Raw genomic sequence first — 21,705 nt, 5'->3', positions numbered from 1 at the left:
GGTCCCCACCAAAACTTAGACCGAACCTACGCCCTTGGACAAAGCAACAGAAACAGAAGAAATCTGCAAGGGGATCATACTCTTTCACGGTACTGTCTGGTTCTTCTTCCTCACCGTGGAAAAGCAGTTTTTCTAGGTGAAAGTGAGAGGAAGGTGATTATAACATCCCTGAGGGCTACCTGTGTTCACAGTGAGACTTGAGGAGGTCTGCCAGTCCATGTGCTGCGGTCAAGCTGACCTGAAGTCTGTAACTCATTTATTGCTGGATGACCGCAGTTGATGCCGAGCTTAAATCTACAAATAACCCTCACAGCTCTGTTCGGTGTGTGAGCGCAATGGGAAGCGTTCTGGAAATGTGGAAGTATTCACGACGCAATGGATCGACAAATCAATGCCATCTCAGTCCTTTTGTGTTCCTCTCCCCACAGACGGGACGGATTTGTTCTGTTTTGGGCGATTGCTGGTTGTGTGCGACGCGTGATTGCTCCGCACAAACACGACTGCCAACTGTGAAATTGGAGACGAATCCACGAAAGTAAAAAAGCAAACGACTTGCAAAAAGATAAAGCGCGACGACTGATGAAGCTTTGAAAGGACCGAGGGCCAGAGAGTTGGAATAGATGCTGCGGATGTGTGTGACGGATGACTGAGCGAAGCCTCTTTGATAAACCGACTCAACAGAGAGTAAACACAGAAGCAATAATCTGCAGCGAGAGGAAACAATCCCGACTGCAAGCCTCCTTTCTACCTCTCTCTCTGTTGCCTCTCTTGAAGGTCATACGTACTTCATTGTCTTTTATATATCTCTGTGTAACTCAACATGCTTGTAAAAGGGATTTATGGTAAGAAAAAAGGAGAGATGCAAAGAGCGATGTCTTGCCGTCTGCCTTTTCTTCGCATGAACACTCTTCAGAGCACAAATGCTCACAAATTGCAATCTATACTTCCATGACAACTGAGAAGCATCTTGTTCCTGAGAAAACAGTTTGATTGAACCAGGAGCTCTCAAACAGCAGCTTAATAAACAGGAGACCGATCAGATTTGTTGTTTCTGTGTCATTTTTCATGGTCAGGAAATTATTCAAGAAGTGCTCAAAGGTGAGCCATGAACTGTAGGATCAATTACGGCACGCTTTCATTTTTTTTAAAGGTTTCTAATTATTCCAACTAGTTCAATGCACGATTAAACATTAAAGTCTTCGAGAAATATCTGAAAATATAATTTAAATACATTGCGATTTTTTTTCTCCTCTAAAGTTGCCGTTCATGAGCCTTGATCCAAATTCAATGATTTTTCTGTCGATGAAACTTAGCGCCTCAGCCGCCTCCCTTTATCCTTTTTGTTTTCCCCGTTGAAGGTCTGCTGCCTCAGTGGAGCGATCAACCGCCCTGTAAATCTCTTTGACAGGTGAACTGACAATCGAAACAAAAAAGAAGTGACTCATTTTAAGGCCTGATCCAAATGAGGAAACCTGAAATTGAGTGGAAAAATTGCTTCTTGACTGGCATGCCTTAACCGCTGTTAAAATTACAGAGAAGAGATGAGAGGACATTGTGTGGGTGGGCATTTATTACTGCAACTCATGAGAGAGATTTATCTGAACTGAAAGGTAAGAGCTGGTGTGAGGAGCGTCAGTAAAACTCAGCTAAGACATCTGCTACTTTGTAGCTTTGAGGGCTTGTGTTGATGTTAAAACCGTACATTACGAACCACATCTCCTGCTTTCGGATGAAGTCAAACTTGAATTAAGTTACTTCCCTTGTTATGCAAAGGGTGAACATTTTGATACAATTATCCCTGAGACCTCTGTCTGTTTGACAAAGCCCGGCTGTTTCCTAAGAACAAAACTGTCTGATCAAGTGACTGTGTTGCTAAATTTTCCACGTCCTTTATGCAAATTTAAAACTCTTCCTGTGGTCGTTTCTCGTCAGTTTTAGGTGTGAGCATGCCCCATCAAATGCCACGTCAAATTATTTCTCTACGTAGTTATTTGTTTGTTTGGTAAAAAGTTCCCCTGATGGACGGAAACAGGATGAAGGCTGTTGCCCACTTGCAGCGCTTCGTTTCTCCTCACAGCTGTGAGTTTGAGATAATGAAATGCAGGCTGAGAAAAAAAAAAAAAAAAGTCTCTTCCCAGCTTTCAAATTACACCCATCACGTTCACTTTCATGTTGTGTTAGTGATATTGGATAAAATTTGCAAATGCACCATCACCCCTGACAGCTTAAACTCCAGCTGTCAGTCATTTTGAAGATATGCTTTCATTTCAGTGGCCATTTTGGAGAAATAATACTTTGACAGTTGTGGGTGTTTTGGGTTGTTTTTCCCCCATCTATGTTCTTATTTTGATTATTAGCTTGTTTATTTAATTAAGCTGGATGCTGCCTTATCAGTCCATTCCTTCATATATCTTGATTGTTCTTGCTTTGCGTTCTCTATAATTTTTTGAGTGTATTATCGGTGTTGATTGTTTTTCCCCCCTCTGGTCATTGTTTACTTCTTCCTCAGCTTCATTCATGTTAATGTTAACCTGTTTCCCCCCTGCTTTTCCTTCACACCCGCAACCTGTTCCAATCAGCCACCTGTTTCGTCCAGTAATCAGGTCTTCCAGTATTTAATCTAATTAAGCTTGAGATATTTTGGGGGAAAAATATAACATCTAAGATCTGTCGTTAGACGTGCAAAGCTAGTAGAGACATATAGCTTAAATACTTAGGAGTGTTATACCAACGAAAGATGGTACAACAACACATTGACTAGCGTGGGAATAAATACAAATTGAACACTACATTTTCTGTTTTTAATCTAAAAATACCTTTTAATTCTGTTTGTTTTCTTTGTTTTAAAAATGATGCGCTACTTTGTGTCGCTAGATAAAAGTTTGTAATCTGACAAAATGGAAAAAGAACCAGGAGCGCTTTGTGTTGCGATAAATAAAATCCCAACAGTTGATACAAGATGGCATAGTCCTTCTTATTAAAGTGGAGAGAGAGAACGAAAATTGAACTTCATTGCTTCATTACGGAGTCTCTCTGAATGCCCCTCTTTCGCTTTCTCTCTCTCTTTCTCTCTCTCTGATCAAACCCTGCGAAGGAGAAAAGCTTTGAGCTCAAAGTTAAAAGAGAAGCGGCGGAGCTGCAGCTCAGCACCACGGACAGCGAACCATGCCGTCATTTTCTACCCGTTCTGGTCAAGCAGTGGGAAAATCCTAAGAATGTGTCGAAGATAAAGAGGCTTTTTCTTGGACTTTTTTTTAACCTCTGTTCAAAGTAAGACGAACCCTGACTTTGTACATTTTTAGTCGATGTGCGTTAAATGTCTCTAAATTCCTTAAATACCGTGTTCCGCCATTATCTAAAACAAAAAAGCAAAAACGGAGTAGCTTTAGCAAGGGTTTATAATTTACCCTGTGAAACTCCTATTGCAGAATCCAGATGTATAAACGTAAATCCAAGCAAATGCGCTGTGCGTAAAAGCGGTGACTCCGCTCCGTGCCATTTGGCTTTGGTGCGCGGCGCACTGTTCGGCTCGCCTTGATATTTGGAAATAAGATTTTAAAAAAAAATAAATAAATATAGCGTTAATGAGGCTGACGTGAAGCTTTTCAAACTACACCAACCTCTCAAGTCAGATCTCACTGTCTCTTGTTTAAACTTAGTTATATTTGAGTGAAAACCTCTTTTTATTTTATCGACATAAGAAAAGCAGAAAGTAGCACTTCACACTTGCAGCTGTTTTACTTCTTCTTTCTTGCTCTAAAATAAGAACAGCACCGTCTATTTTCGGAATCGGGGGAATCACATCTGCATGTGGATTGTACACAATGGACCCTTCGGACCCGTACTGGTATCCACTCCCTCCGGAGCCCAACTCCTCCGGAGCCGCTGGCTCACCCTTCTTCTTTCCCTATCCTCGTCTCCTGAACGTCTCCTCCAACATGTCCACGCAGAGTGTCCCCTTCCAGGGCAGCAGCACCCCGGTGACCGCTATTATCTACCTCACTGTCTTCTTGGTGGGTCTGACCGGCAACACGCTGGCCATTTACGTGGTGTTGCGCTACGCCAAGATGAAGACCGTCACCAACATCTACATCCTGAACCTGGCCGTGGCCGATGAGCTCTACATCATCGGACTGCCCTTCCTCACCACTCAGAACGTTCTCTCCTACTGGCCCTTCGGATCGTTCCTCTGTCGTGTGGTGATGACTGCGGACTCCATGAACCAGTTCACGTCCATCTTCTGCCTCACGGTCATGTCCATGGATCGATACCTGGCTGTGGTCCATCCGATCCGGAGCACCAAATGGAGACACCCTCGCGTGGCCAAGGTGGTGAGCGCAGCGGTGTGGGCTGTGTCCTTCATCGTGGTCCTGCCGGTGGTCATCTTCTCTGATGTGCAGGTTTGTCTTTGGGCCATATATTTGTAGTAAGTCATCATTAAATTTCAACCAAACACATTCAGTTGGAAGGCAACATTTATATTGAACCCCAAAAGTGCAACAAATAATAAAATAAATAAATAAATAGATTGAAGATACTTTATTGTGTCAGTAACTACTGAAAGGTTTGACATAAAACATAAATTATTGATAAAGTATCTCGTTAAATAAATATAGAATTAATTGATTTGGTTATTGTGTTTACAAAAACATTTCATTATCTATCTAAAGGGGGCGCTAGGGCGCATCAGGATTTTTTTTTTTTTTTTTTTCTGCCAACCTTGCAGATCAAAGTTAGTGGGTGGGGCCGATGTTGAAGTCGAGATGATTAGTCTGAGGTAGACTTGCTCTGCAGGTTGCTGAAGTGGACCCAAACACAGCCAGGATTCAGACATAATCAAAGTGTCAAAAAAAACAACAAACAAACAAACTGTAGAACCTGTAAATAAGTGTGTATAAGCCGATTTTTAGCCTGGAAATCTACAACTAAAAGTGATAAGACCACAGTCTCCATTTGTATTGTGTTTTTGAACGAGATAAATTTGTACTATTTTCATATTAGTTGTTTTTAAGTTAGTTTTTGTGCTATATCTGATATTATGTTTATATAGGGCTATGTGTTTCAATGTGTTTCTAACTTCCCTTATGGGGAAAAAACACACATGGGTAAAATCACACATACACACCACGTGAGAAAAATCCTTTGTGATAACATGTCAGCAAAACATGTGACCTCCTGTGTTTTGCACACATTTCTCCATGGTGATAAAGTGTGAAACCTATGGAAGTTCACATGTCTGTCTTGTCCAAGGACACAATGACGAAGTGACACAGATAGAGCAGGGATTTGAACCAACAACCCATCATTTTACCTGCTGAGCCCAAAACAAACTGCATGAAAAGCTGAGGCGTTCAGAAACTGTTGGTTCCTTTAAATCCAGAATGAAACCTTCATTGTTTACTGCTATGGAGAAAAATTACCTTGAAATTCAATTTTCACAATTTCTTTTTTCCAATTAGCATTTTAACGGATGTTTTGTGTGATTTTACACATTTATTCAGTTATTAACTTCTGTTATATAATCACATCTTCAATATCCTCCTTTACTTTCTTTTTTTCCAAATAGTTGCATCAATGAAGATGTAGAAACTTTACCGGATTTTTAGCAGTCAATAATTTCCTCCTGTGCTGTTGGTCTGCTGTCCTGCTGCATCTCTGTTGTCCAAGATGTTGATGTAGTTTTATAGAACGTCAACCTTGATTTGTTTGACTTCAAGATTTTAAGATTTATTCATATGGAGAAATGAATCTTATTTCATGCTCAGCACTGAGTGAGCAGCTGACCAGTTTAGGAGGAATAAAATAGTTAATATAAAAGTTTCTTGACTTCTGCGTTAGGGATTTAATATTTGTTTTGTTAAAAAATGCCATTTAACCAGTTCTTATTTAAGTTGCATCACAATCATATGTGGAATGAGATGTGTGATCACATGATCTTTAATAAATGGATTTCTCTTGTTTTTACTGTTGTTTCACATGTATCCTACATGTGTTTTAATGTGTGTTTCACATGTTCTCCACTTGTATTTCATTGGTGTTTCACATGTGTGTTTTTCCTTTTTCTGACAAATGAAACACATTTTGGGCACATGTTTGATGCTCCACCTGTGAAGACGATGTTGGTTGTTTAAAGTGTTTTACGCAGTAAATGTGGTTTTATTGGAATGGAAATCATTTTAAATGGCGTCTTGGCAATAAATACTGATGTGTCACTTCAATGCACGTGTGACGACACAGCAATGCTTGCACTGACATAAAACCTGTGGTAATTAGAAAACTTACGTTTCACTGGGAAATGTAAGCACAAAGTTTCAAGAAAGTAATTTTTTTCTTACACTCGTTTTTTGCCTTTCTTGTGTATAGTCACAAAATATCTGCTGATGACTCAGCGAGCTCATTTTTCAAATGTTCCTCCTGCATAGTCATGGATCATTAATGAAGGTAGCAGCTCTTTCTCAGTGTCTGAACATATAAAGGGAGAAACATTTTAAATATAATGTGGTATTTTCACTTGTGTGCCATCAAACTTAACTTCTACCTGTGCGGGTAGATGGCGGACATACTAAAGGAGTTTGACAGATTGTGCCCTTGGGATAATATTTTAATAGCTAATTTGCGGTAATGCTACAAATACACAGGCTAATTATGAGGAGGAGAAAAAAGAGCCTTGCAAACCTAGTTAGTGGCTGCAAGACAAAGCAGGCTATTCTGCTCATGCAGTTGTTGAGGGAAACATGTTAATGCGTGCTTGTGCACAGCAAAGCAACGATGCCATTCAAAAATGGTGCAGATATCATATTTTGCTGTATCTTTCTAACTAATGCGTAAACCTTATGGTTTGAAATGTAACATCCGAACTGGTGGTAAGATACTGATTGCCAACAAAATCTAACAACGAAAGCTGCAAAGGCAGAATAATCAAATAACTGCAACTAAAACAAAACAAAAAAAAAACAAACTAAGGCACAAATAACAAGAAAACTCACATTGGCTTACAAGACAGAACCAAAGTTATGAGCAAAAACAGGATGATAATGGAGCGGAGGAACAAGTGTGCTGATTACCACACCCTGTTCAGGTGTGACAAAGAGAATCGACTGCCAAAGAAGCTGATTTAACACAATGAAATGGGAGCATCTGTGATAAGGTACATAACAGAAGTGACACAGAAAGAGCAAAATATTAGTTCTAAAATTTATCTCAAAATGCTAAAAAAACAAAACAAAAAATAGTAAACTTCTTGTTAAAACAAGAAAAACCTTCAGTAATAATAAACTGATTCTTCAATCTTCCACTTACTGCCAAGCTCATACCAATCTGTTTGAAAAAGATGTTTGTTTTTCCTCTGATGTCACTCAGGACATGTTCAACTCCTGCAACATGAACTGGCCGGAGCCGAAGGACGTGTGGTCGACGGCCTTCATCATCTACACTGCCACAGTGGGTTTCTTTGGGCCGCTGCTCATCATTTGCCTCTGCTACCTGCTCATTGTTATTAAGGTACGTTTACATCACCCGTCTGTCACGCGTCCCCCTCTGGCGTTGAAGACGTATTAAACGTTATCACGTAGGTGAAGTCGTCCGGGGCCAGGGTGGGCTTCGTCAACCGGCGCCGTTCAGAGCGAAAGGTGACGCGCATGGTGGTGGTCATCGTGGTGGTGTTCGTGCTCTGCTGGCTGCCGTTCTACATCATCAACATGGTCAACCTGGTGGTCATCATCCCCGAGTCCAGCATCACGGCCGGGATCTACTTCTTCGCCGTCGTCCTGTCCTACGCCAACTCCTGTGCAAACCCACTGCTCTACGGCTTCTTGTCGGATAACTTCAAGCAAAGCTTCAGGAAGGTCGGCTGAAAATCCTCCGGCCTCGAAAACGAAACCACAGAGTTGATGAAGTTCTCGAAGTTGCCACGCCGTGTTGTGCAATAGTCAGACTTTGTTTTTCTTCTTGTTTATGTTGTTTCCATTACTCACCTTGTTTCCTGCTTTACTTTATTTGTTAGTGTTTGTGCTCTTTCTTTGGTCAAAGTCTTGGTTTTCCCATCGCGCCTCAGGCTCAGCATCGTCACTCCTGTCTTTCTTTATTCCTCACCATCTTCAGATGATTCACGTGGTTCTTCTTTTGGCAGGGTCCCCACTTTCAGTTGGTTTGAATAATAAAAAAAGAAAATGCAGCACATTTTGTGACATTAATGATTCCTGACCTATTTATAAAGTATCTATGACACTTCTGGGGTTGTGTGGTGGATGTGGATTGGGACGTGACCTTAAATTTCGTCAACATGCCATTTGTTACATTTTGCAGATCCTACATTTTATGTTGTTTTATAACGTAACATTTTGGTAAGGAAACAAATGTGGTGAAAGTGCAGTATTTCTCAAACGGACGTTTTATTGTGATCCATTACACGTAGAGCATGTATCTCAAGCTTTTGCTTTCATTTTTGTACATTTTTAATGATTATGGATTTCAGCACATCTGTCAATGCCCAGGGGTCAAACCCAGCAAGCCTCTAGACTTTACAGGTTTCCATTTGACCTGTAAATATTGGTGAGTATCCCAGAAAGCCAGAACCCTGACACCATGCCACTGAAGTGAGAAAAAATATATATTTATTTGCCCCGTACAGATTCATGGTCCCAATTCTTGGAAATCTCTCATGCGGCTTGTACAACCTTTCTAGAAAACCTCTAAAGCTGCTCTCTTGACCCTGCAGGTGCTCTGCGTTAAGGGTATGAGGTGTGCCGCCAATGGTGTCGATGACGGCGACCCCAGCGCTCCGCGCACAGAGAAAACTACGGCGCAGGACTGCATCCTGCTCTCCCCTCGTAACGAGGTCTACCACGACGCACAGAGCAGCCAGGTAGCCTCGTTATGTAGGTCGTGTCGTGCTGGAGGTAATGTGAAAAAGATGATGTTTGGTGCATATAAAGGAGAAGCAGGAGAATCAATGGGCTCTTTATGCACAGATTGCGAATGTCGTCTAATGTCATGCAGGAAAATCACATTATTAGCCTTTAAGGATGAAGAACTGACAGGAAACACTTTGGCTCAGGCAGCTTCATCAAGTCCAATAAGATGAGCTGTAAATCTGCCACGATGGCTCTGAGACTCCCTTTATGCTACACCAGCTGGTTCAATGTTATGAAAACATAAGTCACAAATTCAGACATTTAGTTGCTGATGTTTAGATTTGTGTGAAAGTGTTTTAGCTTCTCAAACTTTCCCACTTTTTCCTCATTTCGTACAACTACAAACTGTATTGCATTCAATTGGGATTTTATGAGCTAGACCAACACAAAACACTGCGTAACTATGAAGCTGAAGGAAACTGACTCGTGGTTTTCTTGCAGTGTTTACTAAAAATCTGAAAAGTGTGCCAGGTACAAGAAAAATCATCACAGAGTCGAAGAAACACACATCAGAGAGAAAGTAGTGGAGAAGTTGATGTGCGTTTGGATTATAAAACAATATCTTACTGCGCATTTTGTGTTTAATCCACCATCTGAAAACTGAGGGAGTGCAACACAACCAAAACTGGCAAGATGGATGCTCTCTTCAAACCGTTATGACCGAATATGAGCTAATCTGCACAGAAAATGAGCGACGATGTCAGCCTCTAGATCCACCCAGCTGATGGAGACAAACCTTCTCAGATATAAGAGAAGTCAACTTTGTTTTTGCAAAAGCGTTATGTCAGATTAATAAAATCTTCATCTCTTTTTCATTGAACTTGCATGTTACATTTTGTTGTTCTAACACGTAAAACCCCACAAAGCTAAAAAAAATAAAGCTTGTGATTTCAATGTGGGAGAAGATGGAGAAAGTTCAAGACTTTTTCAAGGCGCCGTCTCCTCAGTAATTTTACCCATTGAAACTACAATGTATTTTCTCTCAGCAATAATTGTTACACATTTCGCTAACCTTTTCTCCTTGCCTTGCTCAAGATCTCACCCCACCCCACCGACTGTTTTGGCCCCCACGCCGCCGCCGACCTGAACCGCTCCACCCCTAAATACCAGCTTTCCTCCACGTTCGCGGGAACAGCCGCTGCTACGGCCGGAAACTCCTTGATCACTTCTGAGGCACCCGAACCTCCCACCACCACGGCCCTGACCACCGCCTCCTCCTCTGCCTCCGTGGCTCCGCAGGAACAGCAGTGAGTGGATTCTGGGTCCCAGACTGGGTCTGCAGAAGAGAAACAAAGAGAGGCTGGACTTACCGTTTCAGATATCAAACCTAAAAAAAAAAAAAAAAAATGTTTTTCCTTCAAACTGCAAGCTCATTTGAAACAAATTGCCGCACTTCTGCTTCTCATTGTGTGACAAACTGTTGAAGATTTTTGTTTACCGAGCCCATCTCTTCATTAAGCCTCCCGCTGACATAAGTGCCTTTTCATCAGCTCTCGATAATCATCTCAGCTCCTAAAGGAAGGCAGAAACTTCCACACAATCTTTTTTGTGCGTGTGCTTTGTGTCAAGGACTCTTTCAGCTTGTAACCATGTCTACGCCTACTAGAGCCAAATGCCTTTTACGTTCAGAAAGTAGAATCCGTGCAACTTATTTAGTGTAACTAACACCAATGGTTTAATTTGTACTTAGTGGGTTTTTTTAATTTAATGCTCAAACTAATTTCTTATCATTTACTATACAGTGATGATCAAACTTAACATCCTTTCATCAAGAGCATTAATATCTCATTCAGTTATGAACTGAGCCTTTCTTTTTCTATGAAGAAGTGATTATACAACATGCAACTTCATTAGCTCCACGAATGACAACTTATTGTGATTTATGGTTTTCCCTTCATCTGCATATTCAATCACTCTTTTTCAGCTGATTAGTTTCTTGCCACAAAGCCGGACCTTTATGCAAAGTCCGCGTCATTTTAAAACACCCTACTTTGTCAAAGTTTCAACTAGTTGAGCCAAATTCTCACCTTCTGCAGAGAGGAAACTGGTAAGGACATGTAAGACTCGTGCCTGTCATTGAGTGGAAACTGCTGCGACACCAGTGTCATTGTCCACAGTTGTAGTGAGTTTGTGGCAACCGAGAAGTGTCTGCTTCAAAATCAGGACCTTCAAATTTCAAAAAAAAGAAGAACTTTTGGAAAAGTCTAGAACACAAAGTAGGTAAAAGAATAGAAAATGATCGCAAACCCAGATCAAAACAGGTAAACATTCACCTCACTCCCAAATCTTCTACCCTATCCTGACGATGGTCGAACCAGCTGAAATGCTTGTTTCTTTCCAGGAGAATTATCCAACGAAAATGATCGCTCTCTCTCTCTTCTGATTAAAACATGAGCCAGAATTAGACCAGAAGCTTGGTGATGGTAGGTTGGCCATTTTCTTCCTGCGCTAAGTAAAATACTCACTTACAGAACAGTCTGTGCTTTCTACCATTCACTTGGATTCCCACTGATGTTTCTACCGGGCCAATCAGTGAACAGAAGAAACTGTGAAGGACGACGTCGTTTCTTTGCGCTGTAAATTCAAACTTGTGTACCAAATCTTTAAAAAAAAAGCACCAATTGCATGTTGTATAACCTTTGCTTTCCTGTAAAAGAATAGCTCAAATTATTCACAAAAAAACCCTAATTAATATAATGCTGACATGGTGATTTTGATGGATTAGCATCTGTATATCTTATGAAGTCTAATACTGTATATTATGTGTATATTTTTAAACCAGGCTTGTTGCTGTTTTCTACAGTGAATGTAACCGGTTGGCAGCTCGGAAAAACCCTCAGCCAGCATCAAACACGAAACCTCTGACCTCTTTGCGCTTTTACTGTGTGTGTGTGTGTGTGTGTGTGTGTGTGTGTGTGTGTGTGTGTGTGTGTGTGTGTGTGTGTGTGTGTGTGTGTGCGTGTGTGTGCTCAGCTTTATTTGTGTCTCTTACATGGATTTGTTTTCAAAAAAATGTTTTTTAAAATCCACATCTTCTGTGAGCAGATTGCTTCCTGGGTTATTGTGGGCTTTAGCTTAGACTCATTCCGCGCTAAACACTAGATGAGGTATTTAGATCTAAGCTGCCTTTACGATCATATTTTCACTTGAGCTTTTAGAAATTATTATTGTTGAGATGTAACTGGGACACTGTGAAAAGGACAATTTTACTGCCATTAATATGCGTATGTATAACTTAGTGGTGTAATCACAGTTCAAATGAGTTTCAAGCTCAGTAGTTTTGCATTTGAAGCCCAAGGATTTTCAAACTAAATTTCTGTGTGTTGTTTGTGTGTTTTGTCTCTTCTTGTAGTCACATCCAACAATCATCCGTCGTGTAAATATGTTAAGTTAATTTAGGACGTCGTATAAAGAAAGCAGAGACTTTTACTGACAAAGCACTTTAGTGCATAATGTGAGAGTAGAACATCTGATGGGTTGTTGTGCCTTTAAGGTTTTGGAAAAGTCTTTGTTTTTTTCCACCAGTGCAAAGAAGCTGATTGGTCGAACACGATCAAGTGGAGCCAACAATTCAGAGAAAATGAACCAAGGTTGTTCATCATAAAGGCTTTTATGCACAAATTTCTTGAATACTTGATAGTCATTGTTGTGAAGATGTGCCGGTGCTTTGGATGTCCTTGAAATAAAATGTTTTTAAAAATCTGATCATGTCTTCATCTTCTTCTTCTTCTTTTTGCTGTTGCACAAACACGTCCTAACAGACTGAATCAGACTGAATCTGTGGAAGGAAAATAAGCACTGAGTGGATTTTAGGAGGTTCACAATGTGAGCAACAGGCTTTGCGTCGACCAGATTGGTTCTGCTTTCAGGCTCAGGTCGAGGTCCGGGGTTGTCTCAGGTGTTCCCTCTCTGAACCTGAAAACTCACTACAGAATGAAAACTGACCACTGGCAACAAACTATGTCCTCTGTAAGTTTTAGGGGTTTCTGTTATATTGATGGTGCCTTCTAAAAGTATTCGCATCCCCTAAGGGGGCGGCGTTATGTATTTTACAGTCACATAGTGTAGTTTTATAGCTGTTGATGGCTGATATCGTCTCAGCGGAGGGTGACAGCATGGATAAGATGGTTAAAACTTGCACAAAAATTGTTTTTCTACTGGCAAAACAATCCCTTACACATGCAAAACAAGTTTTCTGAGTCAATAAAGAAGGCTAACATTAAGCTTCTGGAGAGGCCCCGACTATATCGCTACTTGAAATGCAAAAACTGTGATTAAAACCTGGGTCTTGAGTAAATTCTTACTCATGTACCCAATTATTGTTTATAAGACTCACTTAAGGTCCCAGGAGGAATTGCTGCGAGCCTCTGACTAGACCTGCTGTTACAGTTTTGCTCAAAAATGAACAAACAGGCCACATGTTGTTGTAGAAAGGATATTTGAAAAAGCACAAAACATCTTCAAGTTCATAATGTGATATAATTAGCTAGCCTCCAACACACACACACACACAAGCACAAACTGATGAATCTACAGATTGTTCACTGCATAAATGTCAATATTCAGCCCAACACCTCTAGAGATAAGCGTGACGGAAAAGAATACAAAGCAGTCAAATCCAATAATGTAGAAATGATCTCTCTTTCACATCTAATTTGTTTTATACTCAGAGGGTCACGCAAACACACACACACATGTGGCTCAGTCCAGACAGTATACACAAAAACCAGACTTGGGCTGATGTAATCACAGAAGAAGGAAAGCTGCAAACCAGAGACCATGTGCCACAACACAGGACTGAAAGAGCAAAAGGCTGAACGGATAAACAGCAAGGACCGTTTGGAGTAATGCTACACCTGTAGCCAAGTCCTTTCTGAACCATCTTTCATGTGATTTATGATTTTAAAAACCTCATCATTCATCTTCATAAACCATAAAGAGTCTTAATGCGTTCACTGTCATCGGTTAATTGGTTGGGTCAAAATATTTAGCTACATTTTTCTCTGACTGAATAATAATTTCAGGCACTCCGTTTGCCACCTGTAGACTTGTTCTAGGACAAACCTGCATGTAAAGAACCAAAAGACAATCCGACAAGCAGGGTTCTCTCAGAACAAATCAGCAGCTCGTCACAGGGCAACACAGAGTCTCACGGGGCAAACAACCTTGCAAAAAACTCTCATACCTGAGTTTAGAGGCTAATAAACCTACCATGCATGTTTTTCATTGGTGGGAACGAGCTGGAGTAACCAGCATGAACTCGTACATGCATGCGGAGAATAAGCTAAATGCAAGCAGATGGTAGATCGCAACTTTCAAAAACTTCATTTAGAAACAGCAATTTCACCCTGCAGCCCTAACAGGGATGCGTCTTCTTTAAAAGCTTTCAGGCTAGCGCTGCATCCATTAGCAGTTTTGTGCATGAATGTTTTTAATTGGTTCATGAGTAGCAGAGATGTAACTCTGTCAGTCCTCAAATGCGACAGACGGGATTTTTCCCTGCTTGTTCCTTTCCTCAGAATTTCTCCTGAAGCAGTTTCAGTTTCAATTTGATTGTTTGTCTTTTCTTTTCCAAACTCAGTCATGGAACATATTATTGTGATTATCAGTAGGTTAATTGCTGATTCTGTCAGCAAATACTCTGTAGCGCTTGCAACTCAGAAAGGCTTAACTTGTTATTTTTGATGATTCCTTCTTTTCTTATAATATCTAATGTTTATCGTGGATTATGGAGATCAAGCCAACAATCAGCTGGAACTGCAAACTGGTTTTATGAGAATCTAATATTAAAACATGTTTACATTTATCTTAAGCAATTTTATTTAAAAATAAAACAACAGAAAACATGCCAGTGGAATAAACTCAGAGACTGAACGGAGATGCCGAAGGTAAAAAAAAAAAAGTAATTTTCTATCATTTTCAGACATTATCAAAGAGCGCTAGCGCTGGGATCAGAAAGCTCTTTTGTTCTGTGAAAACGTGGAGCTACTGAAGAGCAAAGAGGTTTTCCACTGCTCTCCCCGAACGGCTCCAGTCAACATCCTTTTAAAAGTAAAAGCGCGCACACAATACAAAGAAAGCAGCTATTTAAATACTTGTATAAAGGTGCTGCAATCAGCTGTGAAAAAGCCCGGAGACGTTAGAAGAAGAGAGCTGCATTAGAGCTGTGAATACTGACGAAGAAACGGCTGGGATGAATCATAGCAACACATCCGCTTAATTAAGCAACTGGGTCTCACTTACAAAAAGACTAAAAAAAATAATGATTTATATTGCACTTAACCTTTGATAGAAAGTTAACTGAAAACTGAAACAGACGTAAAAGTAGACAAGGTCAAATTGACCCCTTCAACAAGGTCACTGTGTCTTTCTGTCGAGTTGTGACTGCAGCTGACTTTAGTTAAGATTGTTCAATTATCCAACTATGCGTCTCTACATTAGTGGATGTTGTTCGCTGGAAAATTACTTCCAGCCATATTTGCAGCAGAGATTTTGAAAGAGAGAGAGAGAGAGAGAGAGAGAGAGAGGTGGAGTGCTGCAGCAGGCGATCTACCAGATGTGCGTACACCTCTGTGACCAGAACCCTTTATTCTTTTCCTCCACTGTTTCCCAGGTTACCTCTGATCACATTTCCTCCTTTCTCACTCAGTAGGGAGCCTGACTTCAAGAGGAGCAGAAGGACCCTCATGCCTGCTAACAAACCAGCCCCTCTACCCAACACTCACCCACCTGCTACACACACATACACACTCGCGCGCACACACACAATGCACACACACCTTCACGCTCAAAGACACAAAAATCCACAAGGTTTTAGTGAATCTTTGCAGACATAGGTAGAGGAATCTGTCGGCGTCCACAGCAGTCCCCTGGAGTGAAGCGATCATGCAGCCCCAGGGCTGACCTTAGCAGCTTGTCAGAGGACATTACTGTCCCGTGGGCATCAAGAGAAAAACATGCAAAGGAGAAAAACACAAGACAGATATTGTTATAACAAGTAGGACAAAAAGCTGCTGCGTTGTCCTTCTGCTACATCTGAGCTTATTAGAAAATGGAAGTGCGTTCGATATTTTCGTTCCAGATGGAATTACATGTAAATGTGGAGATAGGCATGTTAGACAACAGATGGACGGATATGTGTATGTAATTTATTTATTTTTTTCATTCATATATACGTAGCTCAGTTACAAGCTTCAATGTAAAGCGTGTTACCAATGCTGTTCGCTCCGCTGCCTTTGCGTGAACTTGATCTTCTGGTCTCAATTGACGCCACAGAAGCAGAAGAACAGCGAGAAAAGAAACCAAGTGAGGCATTAAAAAAGGGCTGCAGTTACTCAATTACAGTAAAATATAAAAGACGCCTTTCGGGACCAATCATGTTAAATATGAGCATCTTCTCTTTATGGTTTGTGTAAGGAATCTGACTTTATGGCAATGTCGTCTTTTTATCGATAGGTTCAAGTGGTTTGTGGGTTTTTTCAACGTAAAACACTCACTTGTTATCAATCCAGCTGAGAGCACAAATGCACATTTTTACCTTTAAAGCACTTCAGAGCTGAATGAGTTTAAGCTTCTCCATCTTCTCTGGATGTACGGCGGTGTTCAGCCGCTAGTCTAAAACAGTGGAAAAATATCTCTTAGCTATTTGAGTTTCCTTGGAAGTCTGAAAAGTCTCGGTTCAACGTTTTAAAGAAAGTCGCTGCTCCTAAAACCCTTTTTTTATATTCTATGTTTTGCTCTTGTTTGCATCAATAGAGCCTAAAAAAAATATAGAGGTAGTTTATTATGTAGTTGTGCCATAAAGAAGAAAGCAAGTCCAATTGCAGATGCGTATGCAAACTATCCAATGTGTCGGTAAATGCTAAAACAACATTCAGAGACCGAGGTAACCTTGGTCGAGTCTTATGCACAAAAACGAAAAGGATTTTTGAGTTGCTTTCGTTTGTTCAGACTCGGATTCTTTCCTCGGTCCACCAGGCATCATGTTAGCCTCAGTGACCTTTGCTGAAAGAGCAGCTGCAGCGGCTGTATCGAGGAAATAACCAGGACGTTCGTACAACGGAACTTTTAGTTAGAAAGCTTAAGGGTGAAATAATTCATCAGACAACTGTTTTGACCAGAAATTATTTTAATTAGAAGGAATACTTTGTAAAAATGTCCCCAGCTGCTGCTTGTCAATGTCTTCTAGCAACATTGAAACATGAAAAGACGTTTCTGATAAGAGTCTCGGCGTCGTGCCTCTGAGCCTGCATGAAGTTTTTTCAGTTTTAAGATCAGATGAGTTTGCTGATAAAGTAATGTACATTTACACTCCATTTTTTATTTACCTAAATTTATCATTTCAACATTTCTTCCCCTTTTTCCTCCTTTTTGTATTTTTTGTTTTTATGTGACACTTTGTGCTCGTCTTCTGTGGATTGTTCCTTGATTTTCCTGTAATTTTTTTCTGAATTGCCTCAAATACTGGCGTTGCAAACCACTAGACTCACAAAGTGTTTTTTCGTTTGTTAGTTTTTTTTTTGTTTTTTTTTTTGTGAATGCTGTATGTTTCTCTCTGCGTTAGTAACTCCTCTGCAGTCCTGCAGAGCTTTGCAGCAGCTGCTGAGGACGATAAAAAACATTATCGAATGTCAGCGCAACTACAAAACCCCTTCTGAAAGGACGGTTAAATAAGAAACTACCCATTTGGGATGTTTTTGATGGGCGCCCCGCTCCAATTTAAATGTCACACGCAATAACAAAGAACCGAGCGACACAAATAAAGAAAAAACTACTTCTTCTTCCTGAGACGCCTCAGAGTCAGAGGAGCCAGAAAGATGTTCGCCGCGAGAGAAGCTGACGCTTCGTCTTAAAGTCTAATCAGCCACCTGCTGCTTGATTCATTCATTAAAATCCTGCTTTCAGCCTGTTTACCACAAATTTGTGAATAAAATACAAACCTCTCAAATCAGAGCAAAAAAGATGACCACTGTTTTTCTTTGTGTGTGTAAAAAAGTGTTTATTGTGCTACCCTGAGGTTCTCTGCCTTCAAGAGATCCACTTGAACCAGATGGAGGGGTTTGGTGGTAGAAGAGCACAAACACATCAGCTGCTCTGCAGGGTTTTAACAGGCCACACGCCGGCTGCTTTTGCAGAGAACAAGGCTTCCTCGAGAGAGCGGCTGAGTTGTTTTGGGTTTTCACACACATGTAAAACACACAGCTTCACCTGCTTGTGGGTTGGCTGAGTTAGTTTATTAAATATGCATTTGGTAAAAGCCTGGCACCTGCAGCCCTGGCAGTGCAGAGGACATTTTTTGCATTTTTTTGAAAGACAAATTACTTTTTGAAAAAAAATAAATAAAAATAAATAACAGTCTATGACAGTCTTGTGTTTTTTGTTTGTTTGTTTGTTTTGTTTTGTTTTTGCAAAAATGATCAATATTAAAACTGGAGAACTTGAATAATATAACAAAAAAATATAACAATATAAGTTATATTGTTAAACAGTGGGAGAGCACTATGTTTATTTCCATTTAAAATTCATAAAAAAGAGTAATGACAGAGGCCAGCGAGACAGGAAGTGTGGGTGACGTGTCCCCCCCCCGTACATTATGCCCGTGTCTTCAGCCCTGGGGGCCACTGGCCCCTGCCGGCCCCTGTGTAGAACCACCCATGTTTGCCATAATCTTTTAAAATGTCTGTCAAGGCGGTTGCATTCCTCCTCGTTATAAATTCTTTATTTGCAAGTGGCGCCTTCCAGTTACAGTTAAATTGAACTGAAGAGTCAAAACAAACATACCATAAAATTTAAAATAAAACAGACAACACTCTGAAAAGTTGAAATAACTGTAAAAAAAAAAAAAATCAGACAATTTGAATTTCCCTCTTTTGTTTTGCTTCTAAAATTTTCTTCTGATTCTTATGGAGTTATTTTTGTTTTGTTTTTTTAGTTCAAATGTCATTCGAATACCACATGGAGGCACCAGATGACCAGCAAGTTCAAACTTTTTTCTTTTTTTTTTTTTAAATGAAGAGCAGAAGCAACTGTAAGATCATCTTTTCCATCCACTATGCAGACTTCCTTGCAATAATCTAACTGCATCTATCAAAAGAAATAAAGCAACAAGCATTGTAGACATGATGGACTGATTTAGTTGCAATCTAACACTTTAAAAAGTAAGGTAGGTTTTTAAAACTTTTTGGGGGGTTTTGCTGTATGGGTTTAGGTCAGAGCTCTTTTCTGTCTGTGTCGTATTTATATGCCTTTATTTTTGGTCCAAAATGCCTCCATCTGTCTGTGGAGACCCTTCCTCTGTCTGTCTGCAGGGTCCGCCCCAGCTCCCCCTTTCTTCCTGCACTGCTGCAATAACACAGACAGAGGCCTCAGTAAGTGCCGTTTTCCTGGCTGGTGGGAGGACCCTCCCCATAACCAAACAGGAGCCGAGCTCATTTTACCTTCAGCCTGTCCAGACCGGACCAGTTCAGGCCAGAAAAGTACAAAATACACCAACCGGCTCCAACAACCCTGCAGGTTGTATTTACAGAACTCAGTTTGATGTGCGAGTGTTTCAGTCAGGAAGAAACCAGACAGATTAGGTGGCGGAGATGCAACAAAAAGGATGAATCAGCCTTTCAAAAAAATATATGCAAAAATTGTATAAAATTAAAGGGCAAGGAGATGAGCTTCACTGTCTGATAAGCCTGAGCTCCGTTATTCATTTCATCTGTCGGTGAGTCAAACACTGACAGACATTTATAACTCACCAGGTAGGTAAGAAAATGACTTGAAAAACATTTTCATTATGCCCTAAATACTGTTTTGTTTTATCAAAGTAAGTCAGTCTTATCAGGACTGAGCTTGATGAGACCGCTTCAGTTTATTTACCCATCTTCTGCTAAGTGACGCCTCGAGATTGAGTTCATATAAGAGATTAGATTACATTTCAAGCTGTCATCTGGCCTAAATTATCTCTCCAATTACACGTATTCTGATGAAACCCTGATGTTTTGCGTTCATCTGCAGCTTTCGTGAAATCACCAGAAATACTCGCACAGAAACTTTGGGACGTTCTTGTGACAGAAATGTGACATTAAAATCAATTTTCCACACATCTTTTTTCCTCCTCAGAAGGTTTGTGATAAATTTACAACTGCTGACTTTATGTGAGCAGATAAATGGAAATTAAAAGTTCAGGCCAGTGACCGTTTTAATGAAGGCGGACTGTTGGCAAAAAACCTTCGAAGCTGATTGAATGTAGAGTCGTCAGGCGGCTGTTCCTGTTTGGTTTTTCTCCAGCGAGCGTCACCAGGAATTTTGTGGGTACAAACCCATGTCCTACCATAATCTGCAACACATTTAACAGTGATTCAATAGGAAATTAGCTAATTTAAAGTCCCTAAAAGGCTTTGCTGTCTACTCAGAAACATCCTCGTTTTGGTTGGGTTTCCCAAAAGCTGAACATTAAGATAATATCTGTCATATTGAACGCTTTTGTCTTTTATTAGTGAGGTTATGCTCATTATAAAAACTGTTATTTTCAGGGACAATGTTCTTAAAAGCTAAATCTGTCTTTAAAAAAAACAACATCACTTCAAGTAAACCAGCTGATTTTAAAAAAAATCCTTGCTTCTGTATGCTTGTTGGATTTTCAAACAAACAAAAAAAATCCAAAATACAAAGAAAGCATAAAGCAATCAAAGAAAGCAAGAAAATATGTCTGGGATCATTTGTTGCATCAGAATGATGCATCGTTTGATTTGAGAGCAGATTTCAGTCTGAGCAGTGCTTCATGTACTGGCACCATCAACTACTATAACATTTGGCGTATTGTTTAGTATTTTATTTGAAAGAAGAAGAAAAAAAAAACTCAAGTCACTTTTTAGATGGAGCTATGGATTTTGACAAGGTCTATAAATGTTTATATAGTTCAATCCTTCATGCAATATTTGCTTCCACTCTCTGTATGCTGCCAGTTTTGGCCAAAGCTTTTGATCTTAAACCTGGTAAAAGGTTTTTTATTTGTGCTGAAAAGTGAAAAAGACTAAATAAAATTAAAAAAAATTATTAAACCCCAAACACCTTCAGAGTCACTCGAATATTTACCTGCAGTGGAACATTTTGTACCTCCTTTTCACACGTGTTTTGGCTCCACGGCTCAAACCCTAATGCAGCGAGCCGACGCCAGCCAGGATGAGGTGAGAGTGATATTGTTGTGATTCTTTTCTTTGTGCAAAGCACCAGATGCCTGCAGGGAGAACCGGTGGGACCCGGCCAAGTCAAACACCGGGGAAACGCCTCAAACACGTGCCACGCACAGCTTCAGGAAGTACTGCAGGGAGGACGAGGGAGATGTGAGCAGGGAGGAGCGTCTGGTCCTGAGGCCTGCCTTTCACATTTGTCACATTTTCAGCAGGCGCTGTAGTTTAATCTGGAAACGCTTGTCCCGCTTGAGATTTCAAATACTGGGAAAAAAAAAAAAAAAAAAAAAAAAAAAAAACATTTACTGTGTACTTTAGCAGTGTTGCTGTAACATGAGGTGAGTATTTTATGGAGTATTTTACAATCCTTACACAGTGGAACAAGGATGGTGTTTTTATTTATTTTTTTATCTGTTTTTAACCCACAGATTGTTAGAAATTTGGTTATAATTGAAAAATCAACAAATCAGTTCAGTAGATTCTAAGATAAGAATGGAAACGTAAACATTAGCTGTGAAAGGAAGACACTTTTGAGAACTTCTTTCTGGAGCACAATGCAGTGACGAGAGCTCATTATTTTCCCAAATAAGGAACGTTTAGGAAAACCTCATCAG

At 40.2% G+C, this 21,705-nt stretch overlaps 1 protein-coding gene across 2 annotated transcripts; it reads left to right on the top strand.

The window, feature by feature from the left end:
• The first annotated feature begins 2,706 nt into the window (after positions 1-2,706).
• Positions 2,707-12,617, top strand: LOC106964646 (somatostatin-like receptor F_48D10.1). Of its 2 annotated transcripts, XM_015060276.1 has the most exons (5): positions 2,719-4,400; positions 7,360-7,500; positions 7,572-7,844; positions 8,717-8,863; positions 9,948-12,617. In XM_015060276.1, the coding sequence occupies exons 1-5, from the start codon at positions 3,825-3,827 to the stop codon at positions 10,161-10,163; spliced, it is 1,353 nt and encodes a 450-aa protein (XP_014915762.1). In that variant the 5' UTR covers positions 2,719-3,824; the 3' UTR covers positions 10,164-12,617. The 2 variants fall into 2 exon arrangements, with proteins under 2 accessions (XP_014915761.1, XP_014915762.1); XM_015060275.1 differs by lacking the exon at positions 9,948-12,617 and having other exon boundaries at positions 2,707-4,400; positions 8,717-9,941.
• The last annotated feature ends 9,088 nt before the right edge of the window (positions 12,618-21,705 follow it).

This window comes from Poecilia latipinna, unplaced genomic scaffold (genome assembly GCF_001443285.1).
Source record: "Poecilia latipinna isolate Pla-1442-1.1 unplaced genomic scaffold, P_latipinna-1.0 Scaffold1698, whole genome shotgun sequence".
NCBI classification, from domain to species: Eukaryota; Metazoa; Chordata; class Actinopteri; order Cyprinodontiformes; family Poeciliidae; genus Poecilia; species Poecilia latipinna.
Note: the sequence above shows the minus strand (reverse complement) of the source record. Positions and strands in the feature narration are given on the sequence as shown.